This window comes from Oreochromis niloticus, linkage group LG18, assembly GCF_001858045.2.
Source record: "Oreochromis niloticus isolate F11D_XX linkage group LG18, O_niloticus_UMD_NMBU, whole genome shotgun sequence".
NCBI lineage: Eukaryota > Metazoa > Chordata > Actinopteri > Cichliformes > Cichlidae > Oreochromis > Oreochromis niloticus.
The window spans coordinates 25967669-25989248 of NC_031982.2; the positions used below are offsets into that span (position 1 = coordinate 25967669).

At 38.4% G+C, this 21580-nt stretch overlaps 1 protein-coding gene across 3 annotated transcripts; it reads right to left on the bottom strand.

The window, feature by feature from the left end:
• Nucleotides 1-1967: 1967 nt before the first annotated feature.
• On the bottom strand, nucleotides 1968-21193 carry LOC102079674 (glutamic acid-rich protein). 3 transcript variants are annotated; one of them, XM_005476709.4, is made up of 35 exons: nucleotides 20892-21193; nucleotides 20727-20780; nucleotides 18898-18963; nucleotides 18409-18471; nucleotides 18223-18288; nucleotides 17907-17972; nucleotides 17361-17432; nucleotides 17171-17227; nucleotides 16131-16199; nucleotides 15930-16001; nucleotides 15770-15835; nucleotides 15567-15626; nucleotides 14827-14892; nucleotides 14702-14749; nucleotides 14524-14598; nucleotides 14341-14409; nucleotides 14205-14258; nucleotides 14041-14112; nucleotides 12852-12929; nucleotides 12693-12749; nucleotides 12391-12471; nucleotides 12228-12278; nucleotides 11791-11880; nucleotides 10842-10904; nucleotides 10629-10718; nucleotides 10362-10412; nucleotides 9833-9907; nucleotides 9644-9694; nucleotides 7007-7096; nucleotides 6785-6835; nucleotides 5420-5464; nucleotides 4302-4379; nucleotides 4182-4218; nucleotides 3988-4039; nucleotides 1968-3279 (listed from the first exon to the last, which is right to left on the bottom strand). In XM_005476709.4, the coding sequence occupies exons 1-35, from the start codon at nucleotides 20892-20894 to the stop codon at nucleotides 2334-2336; spliced, it is 3084 nt and encodes a 1027-aa protein (XP_005476766.3). In that variant the 5' UTR covers nucleotides 20895-21193; the 3' UTR covers nucleotides 1968-2333. The 3 variants fall into 3 exon arrangements, with proteins under 3 accessions (XP_005476766.3, XP_019203205.1, XP_019203206.1); XM_019347660.2 differs by lacking the exon at nucleotides 12852-12929 and having other exon boundaries at nucleotides 20892-21192; XM_019347661.2 differs by lacking the exons at nucleotides 12693-12749; nucleotides 12852-12929 and having other exon boundaries at nucleotides 20892-21192.
• Between the last annotated feature and the right edge of the window lie 387 nt (nucleotides 21194-21580).

A 21580-nucleotide genomic window follows, 5' to 3' on the forward strand; every position in this document is an offset into this window, starting at 1 on the left:
CTGCTACTGTTTATGTTCATAAGTTCAGACTTAGCTTGGTTAAAACCTTGAAGTGTAGTGACAACCAAATTAAATAACTTTATGATAGTTTAGTTTTGTGAATATTAGAGTTAGTGTGAAAACATGATTTGAAATATATTATTTAACAATTATGTAAACTGGGAAGGAAAACAAAAAACCACAAATTAAAGAAAACAAAACAGGATACTAAATAAAATGTTTTCCATCTGCACTGAACTACATGAAGAGCTGCTACTTACTGAAAGAAATGCAATTCTGAATATATGTATAACTGCAACACAATTTACAAAAGGACAGGCAGTTATCACCACCCCCTCTAAAGTTGTTCGTTTTAGAAGTGATGTTATAGATCTTAAGTTCCTGTGTACACAGTCAGTAGCTTCGGGCTCTAAAGAGCTTTTACTGCTTTATAACACTGTTAACACTGCCTGCAGCCAAGTCATTCCTGAAGGCTTAATGGAGCAGCCCGTTTGAATGGAAAGACTCACTAGTTTGAAACAAACGTAAGCAAACTAGGGGTTCCAAACAGCTACTGCAGCAAAACACGGTCCAGTTACCTTCTTTTTATTTGCTCTTTTCATTAAAATATACAAAACTAATAAACCATTTGTGATGTTATCTGAAACATACCAAGAACATCAAGGCATCAGTGTAGCCCTGACAACCAAAAACACGACTAAGGCTGATTAAGGCTACACTGAATTTCTAAGGCATCATAAATAATAAAGGTCCCTTTGTTTCCCATGTTCTCTACACCTGAAAGTGTCTCAGTGGTTCAATAGGATTGAAAACAATTTGATTAAACTAACTGGAATTTTAAAGTCTATGTTCTGTGTAAGCAGTCTATTATCTGATTATCAAAGTACATGACTTAATTACAGCTTTCAACCAATGGCACAACTGCAACAGTAACTAACTGTTACTTCACTGTCACCAATTTAGTATAAATGTTAATGTGATTTAAATAAGTCCTTTATTTAAGGTTTAGATCAGGGGTCGGCAACCTGCGGCTCCAGACCAGCATGCGGCTCTTTAGTCCTTATACTGCTGCTCCACATGGTTTGGAAAAAAAAATTATAAGTATTTAACTGAAGTGTATTTTATTTGTGTTAGTTCTTTTTTAAACTTGTAGTTCTAAATTGGAAGAATATTGTGATCTTGAAATGTAAAAATAAAATTATGTTATTATTTTTCATCGCTCAAAATAAGCGCCACACTCGCATAAACCAGACCTGCCAAAATGCCCTGCATTTATGGAGACTTTCAACCCCAGGCAGGCCAAGTATGGATCTTCGGATCCACATACGTATGTGAGCAGCTATTCTCCTCCATGAACTATGGTAACAACAAACACTGCTCACGCCTCACAGATGACAGCTTACTAGCGACTTCGTACAGCCCCGGTCTGCAGATGCTGTGCGCAGACGGTCGGGAGCAGAAGTCCCATTGTCAACATACCACGGCAGACCCGACGATGTTCGCATGAACATGCTTTTTTCTTTATTGACCACTTTTCAAACATGGTTGCTGTACCCACAGCCAGCTGTAGTTTTGTAGCTCACAGCCCCACAGACTTTAAGGCGGCAAGGCGTGATTGTGGATGCACTGCAGACCACGCCCTGCCACACACATTAACCACGTAAAATAAATATTTATGCAGATATGCAATATGCAAAATATTTGTTTTTCATTTTTTAGCAGCATAGTGCTTTTTTCCAATTATTTTTAAAATTCAGGTTTAAGGCTCCGCTACAGGCTGCGAAATTCCAAAAGTGATATAATGATGACGGCTCACTACAGTTTTTATTTGGTATATGAATAATTTAAGTTCAGCTTTTTAATTCATTTAAAAGAGACCTTCAACTGGGTGTTTTTCCTTTTTGTTATATTTTTTAAGAGTTCAAAATGTGTTCATTACATAAATAACATTTTATTTTCTCTGTAGCACTTCATGGATTTCATAAGCAACACACTTTAGTTGTTTATACGAAGCATAAAGGTAAAAAACAATAACAGTGTTATCTTTATTTTAGATGTCAAAAAGTATTTGCGGTTCCCAGTGTTTTCTTTTCCGTGGAAACTGGGTCCAAACGGCTCTCTGGGTGTTAAAGGTTGCTGACCCCTGGTTTAGATATTTAACTTAATATTTTAACCTTTAAGGGCTCCTTTTGGACAATTAAAATACACCTGATTGCAGTTTAACTTTAAAAATCTGGCACCAAATACTTCATAGACAGTAAAATACAAAACATTTGCTTGTGACTAATAAGCTGTCTAAGGAAGCAAAGCTGAAAGTATTTCCTAGTTATGTGTCAAACATATTCTCGGTTCTCAAGCTCCTTTTTGATGGCTTTTTTAATGCGGTCGATTTCATCTTCATCTGAGCTGTCATCATCTTTCTTTTCACTGTCCAGATCTTCTGTGGCTTTCTCAGAGTCTTTTTCTGGCGAGTTGAACTGCAGCTCTTGGTGTATTGAGTTCAGCTCCACCAGACCGTCGTGCAGCTGTTGCGCCACCTCCCTGATTTTGGCAGCAAACTCTGATTTTGCCCCTTTCTTGAGTTCTTTGGAGTCTTTGGACACAAAGTAGATATCCATAACTACAAACAGTCCGGTGAGCACACCAGTTGCCATACTAGCAATCTGGACCGCTCTGGCTGCGGTGCTACCTGCTACATGGGCGATCTGGACAAAACGCATGATTTCATTGGCATTGATGAGGATCGCCTTTCCTGCCATGGCGCCATCTTCATAGAATCTGCTAGTAAGTGCAGGGAAGTCCTGATTGTATGCACTATTCTTCATCTTGATCAGGTCAAATCTGCGCAGGTTCTCAATACCCTGTTTGATGAACGTCAGGCACTTGTTCAGGTCTTCCATCTTCTCCTGGTAGTCCTGCACGATCTTCTCCACCTTCTTGCGGTCCATGGTGTTGTTGACCTGGTTGGAGATGCCGGCACCTGCTGATGTCAGACCGCCTGCCGCGGCAATGCCCAGTCCCACTGCAGTCACAATCAAGGAAGTTCCCATGGTGACTGGAGCCAGTGCAAGGCCAGTAACAGTGGTGACGCCCCCAATGGCGCTGGTGGAGCCGCCTGTGATTTGAGCGATCTTCGTGTTCTTGCTGAACTTGTCGAGCCCATCGGCGATGGCGTTGAGGTCGATGACATGCTGCCAGAGGCTCTCTGCCCGCTCAGTGAACAGTTTGTTGAAGACTCTGATGCCCTTCTGCAGCTTGTCAGCGGTCAAAGCAAATGCCCTGAGAAAAGAAATTTAAGTCTTATCAGTAACTCCATCTTAAAAAGCCATTTTGTCTCATTTACACAAACGGAATAAGTGTTAATTAACCAAAATCTTGATATCCAACTGGTGATTTTGAGGCCAGTAGAATATTTTGTTTTTTCAAAACATTGTGAAATCAACAAACTTTTGTTTAGATTTTTTTTAGACTTTTTAAAATAATTTTTAGACCACCGTTCTTTGGAATTAACGTCTCTCCTGCAGAGGGATAATTAAGTGTTGTTTTTGGGTGAGAGTTGATGATGCAAAATTTAACGTTATCCAATGGCAGGCCTGGCAATATTTAAGCAGCTCCTGAGTCACTTGGTACATTTTATTCACATTATAATATGATTACAATATAGCAACTTAGTACGATACCAAAGGAATATTTTAATTTCATCTCCTCAACTTTAGCCATTCCAGCAGACTTGCTATCTGGCAAAATAGCAGGTGACAAGGAATTAACAGCCATGAACTAATGATTAATTAAGAAATCAAAATAAAATCCTACCATCCTTTTAAGAGACACACCACAAACATTTTAATGTGCTTCCTCCCTAAATTGTTGCATTTAAATCAAAGTAAGCTATTGAGTAAAAGAAAAAAAAGTATAGGAGAACAGACCCCCGAAAGACCAAAAACAGCATTTAATGAAACATAAACACCTGTTAAAGCATTTACTTACTTGGCCTCTTCTTTTTCAGTCATGTCTTCATGTTGAGGTGTGTCTTTCCATTCTGAAAAAAAATGAAAAAAGAAGGATTTATCATCATTTTGTGTATCTTACTCACCTAAACCCCAACAAACCCCAACACAAAATCTAAGAAAAATAAAAGCCAAGGATGTGAAAAAATCCAAAACATTTCATTTCCAACTTACGTTCCACATTTTCCCACCATTCCATAAGATCCACATCCTGAAAGACATCATTAGGATCCATGTTTGTTATGTTTGCTTTTCAAACAGTGTGAAGACTGCATTAAAATGTCAAAAACCTACATTACTATCTTCTGCTGAGGCAGGGCCAATACGGTAGTCCTCTAGCTGGTCGAACACAGACCTGTTTTCACCTTCATTCTGAGATGAAAGAAATGGTAAATCATAAAATGACATATCAAAACCACCATATTTATAATAATTACTTTAACAAAAGACCGTGTCTGCAGCAAAACTTAAGTGTGTAGTTGTTTTCATACGTAGATTACCCGACAGAGCTATATGGTCTTAAAACCGGCTAGATTTTAAGACCATATAGAACGCTAAAGCCGGCTAGAATGAAGCTTGTTTAATGTCCGATTGAACTCATGAGAGATCAGGGCAGGTAATTACGGCCTGGGTGTGGTACCCAGGGAGCACCCTTGCCTAAACTAGTACTATGATCATCTTCTGTTTGCTGCTTGTGAGAAACGGCAACTTCAGATGCTAGCTGAACCTGATTCTCACAAAATTGTCCAGTCTTTATGCGTGAAAATGGTTTAGACCAGTGAAATGACAAGACCAACAAAAAAAAAAAAGTGCTTGAGGATGAAACACATTATCATGTAACACATTTCCTCTGTTTTATTTTTTTATAATTAGATTTTGGTGAAAGGGATTCTGGGCGTAATGACTTATTTCTGCTGTTTTTGCAGAAGTTAAAGGACTCAACAAAGGGAAAAGGAAGCAGACAAACAAGTCCGGGCACATTGTAGTCTAATCTTGTCTCATCTTCCATGATACGGACATGCACAAACACCGTGTGGCCGTTGTGTGTGGGTTTCATGTCAGCAGTGGAAAGGGTAAAAAACCAAAACAAAGAACATGTAGACTACAATAGAGGCTGTTGGGAGGTGAGCGGACACCCTAGAGACAAGTTCTGCAAATGACTGTAAGAATGAGGCTGTTTACAGGGTGGAGGAAGGAAGCATTAGGTGACGAAAACAGATGATAGTTTGTCAATTCTGAACCACAATGATTAAACCAGCAAAATGCCAATGTAGTGGGCAAATACAGTGAAACATGCTGAGAGGGGGGGAAAAAAGGTTAAAGAGTTAGTTTTGGTTTTAAAGTTTGATGTGCGAGGGGTGAGAGAAGAAAAGAAGAAAGAAAGAAAGCTTCTTGAGTGTTATATTGTCTACCTCTGCTTTGGCTGCTTCTTGTGCACGTCTCTGTACAACTTTAGCCTGAAATAAATAAACACAGACACACAGTTCAATCGTTTGCAAACCCAACATAGACCTCATCTGGAAGTCCTGTGATCATAGACATTTAAATTATTTTATTTATTTAATAAGTCATTTTTCTTCAAGAAAAAAAAATAGCTGAAAAAAGATGCAATGACTTCCTTTTTAGTTTCTTTGGTATTCAGGAGGTTTAGGACTAGGTCAGTGAACTGCTCGAGAAGGCAGGACTTGGAATTTGGGTTATGTAAACTTACCTGCCAAAACAACACAGAAATACAGCTTTGCTTCGAAACAGCGAGAGAAATTGAAGCATAGAAATGAATAAATAAATTCGGACTGCGTAACAGTCAGAATTAGGAGTCCTTGGGTAGTATTATTGTTCTCCTGGCAGACTTTAAAGCTCATGTGAATTTGAAGGCTTGGGGGAAGCCTCACCAACTAATACTGGCAGAGGTCACTGGGTTAGTTGAGAAGCTCCCTGATGGCAAGACAACAGGTTTATATGAGATCTGCCTCCAGACGCTAAAGGCTCTGGACACTGTTGGGCCATCTTGGTTGACGTGCTTCTTTAATGTTCTGTCAGAGTGGGATGATGGTTTTCAAAAAGGGGTCTGCTCCAATTATTGGGGAATCACTGCTCAGCCAACCTAGGAAAGTTTATTCTAGGATGCTGCAAAGGCTAATTGTCAAACCTTGGATTTAGGAGGAGGAATGCTCATTCTGTCCTGGACATGGAAAAGTAGATCAGCTCTTCATTCTTGGGGGACTTCTAGAGGGATCGTGGGAGTTTGACTTTCAGTCTACATGTGTTTTGTAGACATGGAGAAAGTTTACAACTTGCTTCTTCGGGGGAACCTGTGGAATACTTGGCAGTATGTGGGTCCAGGTCTGTTGTTACAGGCCATCAGATGCTCGTGAGAGCTGAAAACTGAGAACTGTCAGTCCTTGCCACAAAGTCAAGCATATTTTCAGAAGGTGTTGGCCTCCACCAGGCTTGCCCCTAGCCTCTGATTCTGATTTAGATTTTCATCAAACAGACATCCATTTAAACATTTAATTAGCACAGAATAAATGGAGTGGATACGCATGACGTCAGGTTACATCAGTCTGCTTAAATTCTGGTTTCTCCAGCTCAGCCTCAAGCTGAAACAGCTCCACAAAGGTACAGATCCATTTTCGTGGGGAAAAAACCCCCCATATCTGCATCTCACTGTTTTTATGAGATTGTTGGGGAATGCTTTGGTTGTGTTGATTAGACCAACATGACCTTGTCCACATGGCAAGAGACCTGATTGTACATTTTGCATGTTGGAATGTTACCTTTACACCAGGCATGAACGGGTTGTGCTTCTTTTTTATCTTGACTTTGATCTAAAAGAAAAGAAAACAAAACAAAACAAAAAGAAACAGATGATACTATTAGTGTAAATGTGAAATACTGAAATACTCCTTCTGCAGTAAAATGAATAAACGTTCACGATGATCACATGCCAACTTGAAACAAAAAGCTGTTAATAAAGAGAAGGAAAGTAGCTTAAACACCTCTGTTTTTTCCTTGTTCACGTCTTCATTCTTTTCCTCTTCAGATGCAGATTCCTCATCTTCATTCAGCCCTTCATCATCAGATGCAGCCTGAAGCAAATAACAAAAACACCACAATAAAAAGAGCAACGTGAGCGTGAAACAAATTACCATCTCGTCCTGGTAATGAATGTAAAATCTAACAATAGTCAAGGTTCACAAATACGCTTCTAACAGTAACGCGCTCACAAAAAAGGAGCAAAACTTTAATAAAGATGAGGTACGGAAATTAAGCCACCAAAACAACCTTTAACATGGTAAATATAGATAAATGAAAATAAATAAATGAATAAAATTGTCATGGGGCCTGTTCTTCGTACCTCGCTAAGCAAGTTAGCCGGATTTGAATGTTGACGATTTCGCGTGATCTTGGATCGTTCGGTTCTCCGAAGCTCATCTGGGGCTTGCTGTCATAGCAACAGATCCGTAAGCGTAAGCCTGCTCGGGAGCAGGTTTACTTTATGTAAACAGGATTAGATCGCGGCCTCTCAGGTATGTCCGCTGCAGTTATATGAAAGCAAGAGCGATATTTCGCCACTGTTTTACCATAAATAAATATTATCAATGTAACTAAAGATAATGTATTTGATTCTTTTATTGATTTCATACAGATACATACAGGTCATTTCCGAAAAAAAGGGAAATGTACTATTAATCATTCTATTACATGTAGTAGATCATGTCAGATGTAATTCATATGTTAGAGTAGTAATAGTAAATTACTACGTGCAATCAAGATGAGAGACCACGGCTAAAAAAGCGAAGGTGGATTTGGGAAGTCTGTCGCAGCCATGTCCTGTCCGTTTGTACGCGAGCAAGGAAGGTGCAAGATTGATAAGGAGAGTTTACAGAATTTAGCGTATATTGCGGGATAGACGGGATCCTTTAGCTCGGCGCGACGGTGTGCTCATAGAGAGATATCGATTCTCCCGTGAGGTTATTATTTACTTTCTCTCTCTCTCTCTCTCTCTCTCTCCAAATATATATATATATATATATATATATATATATATATATATATATACTTACTGTACTGTATATACTTACTCCCGACTTACTGTGCATGCTTCAGTCACCCCTTGCATGGGAACAGGTAAAAGTGATGGAGTGTTATTCAAACTACACACATAAAAACCCACAATGTCAATAAATGTCACAGTACAAAAAGGGGTGTGACGAGGGGGTGCAGGACCACCACCTGTCTTTATTTGCTCTGCCCTTTTCTTGGTTGCTGTTATAAACAAACAGATTATTCCAGGGTCTCTTGTCATAGACTAAAAGCAATATAAGTGATAAATATTACCATTCTGTAGAATATTCTTATATTTCACTTTTACTTTTTCCCATGTTCTAGTGGGTCCTGTTGTGGCTCTAATGTGAAAGAGGATATGATGTAATATAATATAATGTGGAATGAAATAATATCACATGATATAATGTAATATCATGGATCACTTACGAGTTTAATTTGTCAGCAACTTTCTGCCAGCCCTCTCTCCTTGCTTTTGCAGCCTTTGCAGTGTTCCCCTGCGTTTTAATTAAACTCTGAAACTCCTGATATCCCTCAATCAAGAGTTCTTGGTCTGCTGCCGTGAGATACTGCGCGCGCTCCTTCGACATCTTCGCCGACCAATCACAGGGTTGCCGATCAATGTTTCTACTATCGATGCGTAGCCCCTTTTAAGCCACCCAGTGATCTCAGATTACTTCAGCCAGCTATACTAATCGTCAACAACAGGTGCGTTCGGACAACCGGATTAGCGAGCTCACGGTTAGCGCGATGATTTGATCTTGGATGTGTCATTTGATCTTGGATGTAGTAAGCGAGGTACGAAGAACATCCCCCTGGTCCCCGTGCCTCGCCGGCTGACTCTGTGTTTGGCAACATGTTTTGTGTGTTTTCCTTTGTGCTCCCTCTCTCTCCTCTTCCGGGGCGGTGCTCATTACGGGCTCCCGCCCCTGGCCCACACACCTGTGCTCACCGTTACACCTGCAGCCGATCCCAGCTGATTGGAGCACTGTTTATGATGGTGGACCTGTGTCATCCTTCGCTGGATTGTTGAGCCATCAGCATCAGTCCCTCTGAATCTGAATCTGTGAGTTTGAGATTATTCCTAACCTGGACTTCTTTCTGTGTGTGCATATAGATCTGCCCTGGAACCGAGCGAGCGTGTGCGTGTTTGGAACTTACTGAGGAGGAGAGCGTGTATAGGATTAATCCTCGTTTCCCCCTGGACCCTCGGACCCTTTCCCCTGCCACACTGTATATATATTCGCACCTGGTGTCTCACTGTAAATAAACACACTTTCTCTTTTGCCAAGGATTCCTGGTCTGCGCGTGAGTCCGTTTCAAACATTGTGACAAAAATAAAGATATTTATTAAACTCTCTAGGTGTAAATGTAAGTGTGAATGGATGTCTGTCTCTCTCATTTTGCTTGTGTCAGACAAGCAAAATAAAATTGATGGATGGAGATATTTTTAAATGTAATTAGCACAAAAAAACAAATTTGGTCAGCTGGGAGGGAAAAAATGCATATAACCCCCCCCAAACACACACAACAAACTGGTTTCTACAGGTTGCATGTTTGAATGTTACCTTGATCCGAGACATGAATGGGTTGTGTTTCTTCGGTTTCTTGACTTTGTTCTAAAAAGAAACAAAAAAAACAACAAAGTCTGAAAGTCGAACACTGAACTGTTTCTTTTGCAGTGACTGAAATCACTTGATTATCAACTTATTTAAATCAAAAGCTGTTAATGAACAGAAAGCTTTTAGCTGTAAGACCTCTGTTCTTTCCATGTCCTCCACTTCATTATTTTCCTCTTCATCTTCTTTAAGTCCTTCATCATCAGATGCAGCCTGCAGTAAATAACATTTAACATATTTGACCAATCACAAACGCACACACTGTATCAGTAATATGCTCACTTTATTGAAGGGAATTTATATATTGTGGAAACGTTTTTCCAAATACATTTATGTGCACTGAGACTTAAACTTCTGATAAAGTAGGGCTAAACTATTATGAAATGTCATCAAAAGCACATTAAGTTTTGTTTTAGTTAGTCACAACCCCATAGCTTTGCGTGCCATTGATTTAACTAGCACAGTGTAAATGGGTGGATGAACTTTTCACGACAGTCACATGTAGCATGACGTCAGGTTGAATTCTGGTTCCTCCAGTTCAGTGACATGCTGAAACAGCTCCACAATGAAAACATTTGCTTCTCATTATTTTTATGAGATTAAAGATTTTTGTGTTTTGTGTCCACATGGGAAACCTGTTTGTACAAGTCGCATGTTTGCATGTTACCTTGGCCCAATGCATGAATGGGTTGTTTCTCTTTGTTTTCTTGTCTTTAGTCTAAAAAAACAAACAAACACAACAACAACAACAAAAAAAACCCAAAACAAAAAAAGAAATAATTAGTTTGAAGATCAAATATTTTTTCCTTTTCTCCTACAAAGAAATAAACAATGAGGCATTATTTTTATTTCTTAAAACACGAGGGGAAAAATGTTAAAATCAAATCAACAGTTGGATTTTAACACAACAATACAAGGAAGTTACGTTCAAGACCTCGGTTTTTTCCTTGCCCTCCTCTTCATTCGTTTCGTCTTTGGGTGCAGACTCGTCATCAACTTTGAGCGCTTCATCATCAGATCCATCCTGAAGTAAATAATAAAAACACCATAACGCAAGGTGAACACAATGAAATAAATAGACTTAGCATCCTGGTAATGAACAATGTAAAATCTAACATAAGTCCAGTTGATGAAGGCCATCAGTTACCTTGTCTGCAGAACGTAAATGGGCCATAAATGGATTGTGACGCTTGTGTTTTTCCACTTTAGCCTGTGAAAAAAAGAAGTATCATGTTCTGTTCCATTCTCTTTGAAGAGGATCCCACACTGCTATAATAATGTTGAAGCTGCTGATTTCTCTGGTTTTTGGCCCAACACTATGAAACAAACTTCCTCTTACTATTAAATAAGTACAATCACTTCTCTATTTTCAAAAATGTTTAAAAACCCATCTGTATAGACCAACTTCTGTATTACATTTTATAATGTCTTCTTCAGTTTTCACATTTTTTTGTTCTTTTTCACTCACTTTATTTATTTTGGAATGTTTTAATATTGCTGTTGTTATAAATTCTGTCACATAATTTGTTGTAGGTAGAAAGGTGAACCAGAAATTAAGTTACTTTTATTATCTTTGATAAGGATTGATATGACACCACATGGCACGCAACAGTATGAGTTTACCATGCATCTGAAGGGAAAACAAACACACAACACTGTAGCGAAGGGGTTAAAGCTCCATGCGAGCAGTAAAAACCACGAGGTGTCACATGTACACATTTGCATGTGTGGCTATGACATGAAACACTCGATAAGGAGGAAGCAAGAACTAGAAAAGTTAGATCCTGGCAGGATTAGCTGCCACAAATACTTCATGTTTGTTTTCACCTGATGTAAAAGCACAGAAATGTTCATACCACACTGGATTTACAAAAAAAAAAAAAAAAAAAGGCTAACCATTTAAATATATACGCTCGTTATTCTATTTAGATCAGTTCATCTATATTAGATATTTATTATTTTGTTCAATATAATGGCTCAATATGCAGATAGTGTATGAGCAAAGTCAGAGAACCTATGCCCAGAAAAAGAAAAGCCAAAATATGGGATATGCAGCGGGTCTAGTCTGACCCACAATAATGAAAAGACAAACTTACAGTTTTACCCTCTGGAGAGTTCTTCTCATCATCGCCGTCTTTGGCTACAGCAGATTCATCTTCTTTTATGCCCTCTTCACCTGATGGGCTCTGCAGCAAATGAATTACATTTTTTTTTGTACTGTGCAGGAATTTACTGGAATAACAGATGATGATGTTATGAACTAGGTTAGCCAAACATTCGATCAGTTATATCTGATCCCAGATGTTTGCTCATGTGCCAAAATGAACATTAAGGAGAAACTTCAGTTCTTCAGAAGAATAAAGACATTTCTGACTAATTTCATGTACGTTTTTAATTTTTTTTTGCAGCTGCACTCAAAAAGAACCTTCCCTCATAGTCAGCTGCTGATAATCAATAATCAATACTTGTCTAAAATAACATTAAACCCTTTTTTAGAGTCTACTCGCTGTACTGTATGAATAAATGTTAATACCTGTTGGTTCTTCAGCTTTTGTCGACTGTGTCTAATTATTCTGTTCAGCTCCTGAAATTAAACCACAGTAGTTTTCTAAACAATGAAGGTTTAAAGTGCTTTAACACACATCATCTTCAAACTTATACAGACAGAAACTATTCCCTAAACTCAGGGAGCTCACCTCTTCTGATGGTCGAGCAGGAACTGCAGGAGGCTTAGCAGGTTTTTCTTTCTTCTCTCTGGAGGTCATGTCTTTGCCTTCCTGTACAGGACAAAAATAAAACACTTGTTCCAAAGCTGAAACTGAATGTGAAAGACCCAGGTAATCCCAAATAGTGACTTCTCATTTATACAACAGTGGATTTTACAGATTTCGATTCTTTTATAGCCATTAAAATGATCTAATCTATGTTCTAACAGCTTCCCTCAAACATAACAAAACTTTGGACAAGTAACGCAGAACCTGAGAAATGCAAACCGTACATTATTATCCTCAGTTCTTCTTGGTTTTACTTTGTCATGTGAGAACGTTTCCTTCTCCTGCACAACGAAATCACATCAACAAAGAGAGCAGAAGTTAGAATATTCCCAAATAGACCACACGTCACACAAAGAGGCAGCTGTGTTTGACTGCAGGTGAACCTCCTGAGTTGGTCTGGATGGGACCAGGATAGCTGCACTCCTTTCCCTTCTTTCGTACTGGTTCATGTTACTTTTGACCTCACAAGGACACACACACACAAACACACACACACACACACACACACACACACACACACACACACACACACACACACACACACACACACAGTGTAACTGAATGCACCAGTGCAGGAGGACAGGGAGGTTTGATAAGAGGAAGCCATGCAGTGAGGAGGAGGAGGAAGTGGTGAAAGGTACGGAATAAGAAGTGTGAGGAGAGAGGATATTTTGAGTGAGAGTGTGTGTGTGTGTGTGTGTGTGTGCGCGTGCGCGCGTGTGTGTACACTTACTGGTTTTGGCTTTTCTTCCACTTGTTTGTCATTCTCCTTTATAAGATTTAAGCCGACACCTGGTTTCAGTGATGAGCCGTATTTGGATGTGAGTGAGAAAACAGCTAAGTGAGCCACTTGTTCCTATTATAGTAAATCTTCATCGTTTAGATCTCCATATTAAAAGTTGGTGGCACCGTAATGGCCCAAGGTTTCAGGTAGTAAGCACTGGCATTCCTGGTTTGGTTGTGTTTTAGTCCTTTTTTTAAATGATCTTTTGAGGGGGACTTTTAAGTTTTTATTGAGACAGGACAGAGGAGAGAGGACAGGTAATAACTGGAGAGAGGGCAGGGGGAAGACACCCAGTAAATGGCCTCAGGGAAATAGCTTTATGACATATGAGTTGCCTCCTCAACCCAGGGAACTATACCAGCCTCCTTTATTATCCCATTCCTTTTTCTAGTGGGTGAGTTTGTGAATGAAGACACAATAACTGACAAAAAAGGTTTGTGAACGCCGAGTCTACGAGACAGTCTGATTACAGATATTCAAGAAGTTTTGTCTCAGCGACATTTAATTTAAAGACTTAATGCAGGAAGATCTCAACAAGCCCCGACAGGACAAATGAAGCAGGACTGCAGACAAAGCCATGGGAAAAACAAAAAAGCACTTCACTCGTTCCCATATTTACATCAATGGTGGTGAAACAAAACCCACCTCCTGACTGAATCAACAGGAAGCAGCAAGCTTCCTACTAAATAAGGCTTCCCCTCAGTGTCTGTCAAACGTGTCTTGAATTAAATAACCAGAGAAATGTCAAAAAACGTACTTTACACAGGGAAAGGTATCTATCCCAGTACCTGCTTCTGGTCTGATGACTTCTCGTTGCTGACAGTTGGATCTTCTTCATCTAAGCCCGCCTCCTTTTCATTCTGTACAGAACAGACAGGAATCAACGGATGAACACAGCTGTACAATCCTGACATATTTATTCCCCTCGAGGGATAATCAAGAGCATCCTTACCTTGTTTGCAAATCGAAACGGATTCAGCTTTGTCATTGCCCCAGCCAGTTTATTCTGAATATGAGGTAGGATAAAAATAAATAAATAAATCAGATGTTAAATGCATAATAAAAACAGGGGAAACATGAACACAAACCTGTTTGTGAGTGGATTCGTTATCTCCGTGGTCGCTTGTCTCCTCATCATCACCGTTGGAGCTCTTCTCCTGTAGATGATGCCAATTTTGATCGAGTTAATGTCACAATAACCAACTTTTCAAAATCTCAGGGTTAAGGCTCCTTTAAAGAGAGCTGAGATTCAGTTTGGAGAAACAACCAACCTGCTTGGTTTTGGGCTTCTCTGTGGTAGAAACAGTCTCCTGTGAGTCTCCCGAGGGGTCAGTCTTTTCCTTATCCTGGTCACATACAAAGTATATCACAAACCAGAAAGCATAACCACAAGTGTACCAGGTGTACCAGGCAGGTAGAGGACGTGATATTACTGAGTGAGGAAATAACCTGCGACGAGGAGGTGAAGGGATTCCTCAAGATCTTTGCAACGCCACCCTGACAGAATTCAGAGCAGTTAAGGTTAGAAACTGATAGTATCTCCTGTATATTGTAACAATAACCTTATCACTTACTTTTGAAGACTTCTCCACAGCACTGTCATTACCAGCAAGGGGTTCATCATCAACAGACAAATCATCCTTAACAAAAGGGAAAGGTCATCGTCAGATTAACAAACAAGATTAAAAGACTCAATGAATCTGGCACCGTTTTAATTAAACAATAAGACTGCTTAGGACAGCTCAGACTTTAGGTTACTGTTAGTGAGAAAATTCTGCAATTAAAGGCATCTGGGCAAAGACACGCCTATAATTAACATGCAGGACATGTTTGTGAAGTGAAACATGTCTGATAAAAACAGCCAGAAATATTTGGGGGTTGATTATAAATACTCTTAAGCCTTACTGGTGTGACAATAAGACAATTCAATTTTATTTATACAGCGCCAAATCACAACAACAGTTGCCTCAAGGCGCTTTAAATTGTAAGGTAGACCCTACAATAATACATACAGAGAAAAACCCAACAATTATATGACCTGCTATGAGCATGGACTTTGGTGACAGTGTGAAGGAAAAACTCCCTTTTAACAGGAAGAAACCTCCAGGAGAACCAGGGAGGGGCGGGGCCATCTGCCACAACCGGCTGTGGAAGACGCCTGTGTCACCTTATTTAACAGAAACTGAGGGATTTTTCTGTGATTTTTGACCATTTGATGAACAAAAAGTGTCAAATCTGTTTAATTCTTTTTAACCATCTACGTTTTATTTCAGGCTTAGAAACCTTTGTTTTACTGGCTACTCAATCATTTTACCTGAGACTGAGATTTGGCACCTTTTTTTCTGAACATGCCAGTGAAGATTCCTCCTTTCTCCTGAAAGAAAAAAAAAAAAATAGCATGAAGCCAGCATTTAATGAGACATAGTTATTTATACTGGTCATTGTTTGTTACAGATGGTAGTGAACATTTAAAAAAAAACAAGTAAACAAACAAAAAACAGGAGAAAAACAACTCACTTTTGCGTGGTTCTCAGAGAGATTGTCATTGCTGCCAGAGAGATCATTCGGTGCAGACAAATCCTCCTGAAGGTGAGAAAAAAATGTTAATAAACTTTATCAATAATAACACTCATAACAATCCAGAAAACAGACTGCAACAATGTTGTTAATCTCGTACCTGAGATTGTCCTCTCGCTCCATAAGGCTTTGGGGATTTTTTAAACATACCGCTGAACATCCCACTGGTCTCCTAAAGAAAAAATAAAATCACATTCAAATTGGTGTTTAGCAAGGATTTCACCCTGTGCGTTACCTTCGCTTCGCTTCTTGTAGTGTGAAAGCTGACTTTAAAACTGGTCGCTGCTTTTTGAAACCTCACCTTAGTGTTGCCGTTTACAGACAGGTTGTCGTTGCTGCCTGAGATCTTACTGGGTGCGGACAAATCCTCCTAACAAGAGAAACAAAAGCTTTTGACCACTTAATATTTATTTCAACACAGGTGAAAGTAAGAGGAGTGAGCTGTACATCAAATTACTGAGATGCATTTTGGAGTCCTTTTAAAAAAAAAAAATCCCACTTATCATCCCCCCTGACTCGCAAAAGTAACAAAAAGAGACATGCAAAGATGTTTTTTGTCTACATAAAGCACTTTTTATCCAGTTTTAAATGAATAAAATAACAGTTTCTTTGTTTAAACTGGTGCATCCGTCAGATGGACAAGCAGGGTTCAGTGTTTTGTTCATTTGCCAGCACTTTTTCCAGATAGCTGATGCATGCAGGTCCCCCCCCTCTCATACAAACACACACAAAAACAAAACCTGTCCACTCAGGCACACAGCTACTGTAGCTCAAAATCACCAACGTATTGTAAGTCACTAATAAAGCACATTTTCATTTTCCAGGGGATGATACTAGAAAAATCATACATCAACGTTTCAACACATAGCCATTTCATAATCTCTGAAAAACGTGGTTTTTTTGAGCAAGAGTTCCCTTTTTTCTTTGGTTATTCAAGTTATAATTAAGATTGAATCAAGTACATTTGTGGCTTCAGTTTTGATACGTTTTGTTGTATTATAAGTGTTAACTGCACTTTTAATGACATGTGACAGAGCTGGTTAGTTAACTGAGGAAATAATCATTATGATTATTATGATTCTCTGTACTGTAATTTAAATGATAATATGATATATACTTGACATGATATTTAAAAGAATTAATTCATTAAGTTTAATCCATAATTCATGTTTTGCATTTCTTATATTGTAGAGTGTTGGTTGTACCTATTGTACAGATTTTGACTAATGCTTTTTGAGGTCAGCATTGACCTTTGATCGATGTACAGTCGTTTTGTTGATAAAGACATAAATGGGAACTTCAAAAGGGAATCTCAAATTGCCATTTACTGATCAGACCTACCTTTGCATTGGCGTCCTCAGACAGACTGTCATTACTCTCTGAGATATCCAACAGATCCTGAAGCACACAACAATGCACAGCAAATAACAAATAACACAATAAGACACAGTTTAGCCAGTTTGCCATTGGTAGCATTTCCTGCATGAACCTCCAGTGGGTGGAGGACATGGAATAAAAGATCGTGTTTCACCTGCGAAGGCCTCTGTACATGTCTCAGTTTGTGAGATATTTTCCATAATCCACCCAGCACACCTGATTTATCCTAAAGAGAAATGTAAAGAAAAGAGTTTCAAAACATAACATTAGGTTAGAAAACCACACAGATGATATGAATTTGGACCGTTTGTGTTCTCTGTGAAGTCCAACTGAAACCAAATGGTTTACAGGTATCAAATACTTAACAGTGCAGGTTAATGGCTGACTAAAAGCAAATGAGAGCAGCAGCTATTTTAATTAACTACACTGCAATTATTTCTTAGTAACAATTTTTTACATAATGGAGTTTTTTTTTTCACTGTATTTCATTGTAGGTTTGTGTATTTTGCCCAGTTTATAAGCATTTAGTGGAGCTTTGTGTCCTTAGTGTATACATGAATGAGATTTGCAGGTAAGTAGCTAGTGACAGGATTAGAAACAAATGCTATAAACTCTCCATGCAGCATCATCTTCATGCATATGTTAAACTACATGCTAAATTTTAACAAAAAATATATCACAGAGCAGACGGTGAACTTACCTTTGACTTGCTGTCTAAACTGTCATTGCTGGCAGACAGTTCAGGGGTTTGTAATGACAAGGTGGCCTGAGTGTGGAGAAAAAAAGTGTGTTTTGGGATATTAATAGCATAAAATTTTAACTAGACAAGATTTGCATGCATTTGTGGTATAACGCATGTAATCCATCTGATTTAATGCACAACCTGAGATTTCAATTTCCAGCAAATCTTTATATAATTGTATTGATATTTTTTTCATTAATACCTTTTTTAAAATATTTTAAACATAGTAATAATGATAAGAAGAAAAAGATGTACAGCACTCTAAAGTTGTTACCTGTGGCTGATCCTCTTTGGCAGATTTGGTTGTCTTTTTAAGCATTCCTTTAAAAAATCCCTTCTTCTGAAAAATTATCAATAAAACGCTGATTTATGTTCTTTAAATGGTAACAGCCAGGTTCAATTTAACTCTAACTGACGGATAATCAAAGCAAACTGGATGATCAAAACACTTCGTGCTCACCTTGGTGTTGTCAGACAGACTGTCATTGCTCTTTGACAGCTCACCGTTGACTGATAAATTGTCCTGTGATGTCAACATAAAATATTAACTCTTTCTTTTTTTCATAGTTTATAGTTTTATAACACAGATTTATAATACTGTCATCTTACTGCCCAGGGACATCATCAGCATCATTACAACAATAAATATTCAAGTTTTTAAAAAATAGAAGCATTTAACTATTTAAGTGAATATCCAATTAATGAATAATACGATTCATTAATTGGAAATACAAGTGTGTAATTATAAAATGTAAACCGGCTTTAAATTGAATTACAACAAATTTAATTTGACTTGTCAATTAATTACTGAAGATTAAAGTTAATTAAATCGACGCAACTTGTTGAAAGTCAGCCCTCGATCCAAGCTTTTGTAAACAAAACAAAATAAATAAATAAATAAGTGAATCAATAATAATTTTTAAAAAGTGAATTTAAGCCGCAACATTACCTGTGCAGATGGTTCTGTAGACTTGGAGGATTTTTTGAATATCCCACCGAATAATGGGGTTTTTTGCTGATTGAAAAGAAGAGGAGACATTCTTTACTATAAAACTACATCAACATCACTGATCACAACTCTGCTCAAAACTGAAAAGATACATACAAATTTTAAGGATCTCACTCCAATCTCATGTTTGAATTTAAAATCTAGACTTTAAGCTGATTTCATGTCTGGACTTGGAAAATTTGATGAGTGTACCACTTTATTTAATATGTTTATGTAAACTTAAAATCCTTTTTTTTAATTTTTGCATTTAAAGGCGCATTGGAATTAATCTAGATTAGAATTACTTGTTCAGAGCATCACAGCATTAAAGAAAATAACAAATGAATAATAAAAAAATCTTTCCTTTAAAGTAAATGGGAAAAAAAATGATGCAAGCAGTACATTTCATAGAGAAAATGACCCACAAAAGAAGAAATATGGAAGAAATTTTGAGAAAATGTTCCATTATTAAGTGTTATTAAGTGTATTAACATGTACACATGTTAGCATGTAAAAGACTAGTACGTGAATGTACTACAACTATGTCTTGACCAATTGTGGGAACATGCGCAGCCCAATAAGGCAAATGTGCATTATTTTACACAATGAAACACTGGAGTCAAATATAGTGCTGGATATGAGCCCAGTACATGTAATTTAATGTTCTGGTTGAAGAAAACAGCAGGCCTGGAAATAATCCCTTTATATGCTGTTGTCAACAAAAGATTAAAATCATTAACACAAGGATCCTAATGATTTGAGCTCAAAGGCTCACTTAGTTTACTCTTTTGCATCAGAGAAAAAAAAAACATGTTTGTTCATTATTGTGAATGTGATCTTTGTAGGTTAGTTTGGCCAAGGTCCTTCTGGGCAAGTCATGCTGTCTTGGTGACACATTCAGTCAGTTATTTATTCCACTAGAGGCAGGATATGGTTCCAAGGTCAGCTGGTATAAGAGACTGGCTTTTTTGGGCATGATGCAGGATCAAGTATCATACAAGTGCCACCTTTTGTGATAGTCAGTCATAGATTTCTACTTTTCTGCGATTCTTTAAGTTAAACATCCCTAGTTTAGTGAATGGTGCATACACTGCATACTCACAGGAGTAGTTTGGAGGACGTTTAAATCAACTTCTCAGCATTTGTAGGGGTATTGAAAGACAATTAGATAGAATAGTATCACAATATTTTGCATGGCGGTATGCTATCGATGCAAGGACATCAAACATTGATATTTTATTCAACAATAGATTGTATGCAATTGCCAACTTGACCCCGTTCAATTGCAGACTGATAGCAGATGGCAAGGCTTTAGTGACAGTGTTGGTGTGCTTGACAATCTCTCATATTTTTCTAAAAAAGTGACAAAACCTATTGAATTGATTAAAAAAAAAAAAAAATCATACTGTGAGATTTGAGCAACCTAAGCAGATTTGCTTTTACCTCTACTCGCTGATTTTTATGAGTTTTAAAAGTCCTAGCGGACAAACCTGAACAGTATAGAAGTTTATTTACAACAGTGAAAGGCAGAAGTTAATGAGGGGTCCAGTGGTTTATTTTCGATCACCCGACTAAAGTCACAAACGCTCAAAAATAAACCCTCAACGTAACCTCGCAGGCGTTACCTTGAGGTCTGTGCGCGCTGAAGAGCCAACGTGCAACTCTTCGCATACTTATGCGTGTGTTTGCAGCCGCACAGTTTGCGGTACAGTCAGTAAGTGTTGAACATGCTTACTGGCTGACTTCAGGAAGGAAAAAAACAACCCTCGACACTGTAAAGTTGTACTCACAGAGACAGCTCCTCCATCACACTCCAGATCCAAATCAAAGTTATCGTACCGCTCCTGTAACAGACAGCAGGTTACCTGCTTACTGTCATCAACGTTATGTTTTTATAAAGGCGTTCACCAGAACAGCCGAAATGGCCACCGTCCGGCTGTGCCACATTAACGTACCATTACAGAGAAGTGCCGTGTCTCCGTTACGGTGAACTTATCCCGTTTGTTCGCAGAGGTTAACGGATATGAATATAAAAGTCCCTCAGAAGGACTTTGTGTCCTCTACTTGTTGATACTGTGGGTTGTTTTCACTCAGTGAGCCGCGCAGACCGGGATCCTCCCTCCCATCTCGAAAAAAAAAATCCCAGCAGGAATAAGAAACCGGCTGGAGATGCTTCCCACACATCTGGGTTATCCCTTGAAACTGGCGGAGATTGTCTTTTTCACCTGTACCCTGTGGTCCAGGTGAGGGTGTGTCTTTATCTCACGTGGGAGTGGTCAACCCGATACTGCTGCGTTCAGGAGCAGTTCGGAAATCCCCTTTGCAGCCGTAGGGTATAAAAATCCAACTGCAGAGGAACACCAGCAGGGTGTGTAGTGTCCTTTTTGTCTCTCAAATAATTGTAAAAATTGATCTAAGTGCCAAAAATAAAATCATACATTAAATTACCAACAGAGGCAAGCACGCTTACTACATTTTTGAACTTTTTTCTTGATTAATATTTGATATTTAAAGCTACTTTGAACAATGATTGTGTATATTTACAAAAAAATCTTACATAATCAAAATCTCAATTTACACAGGTGACATTTAGAGAAAACCCTCTGAAAACAGAATATATCTGTGTGGAAAACCATTAATATTT

Excerpts from the sequence above, each read along its gene's own strand:
- LOC102079674 (XM_005476709.4), bottom strand. Across the intron at positions 12,279-12,390 it reads CTGCTCGACCATCAGAAGAG|GAGCTGAACAGAATAATTAG; the intron begins GTGAGCTCCCTG and ends GTTTAATTTCAG. Across the intron at positions 6,836-7,006 it reads TGAACAAGGAAAAAACAGAG|ATCAAAGTCAAGATAAAAAA; the intron begins GTGTTTAAGCTA and ends CTTTTCTTTTAG.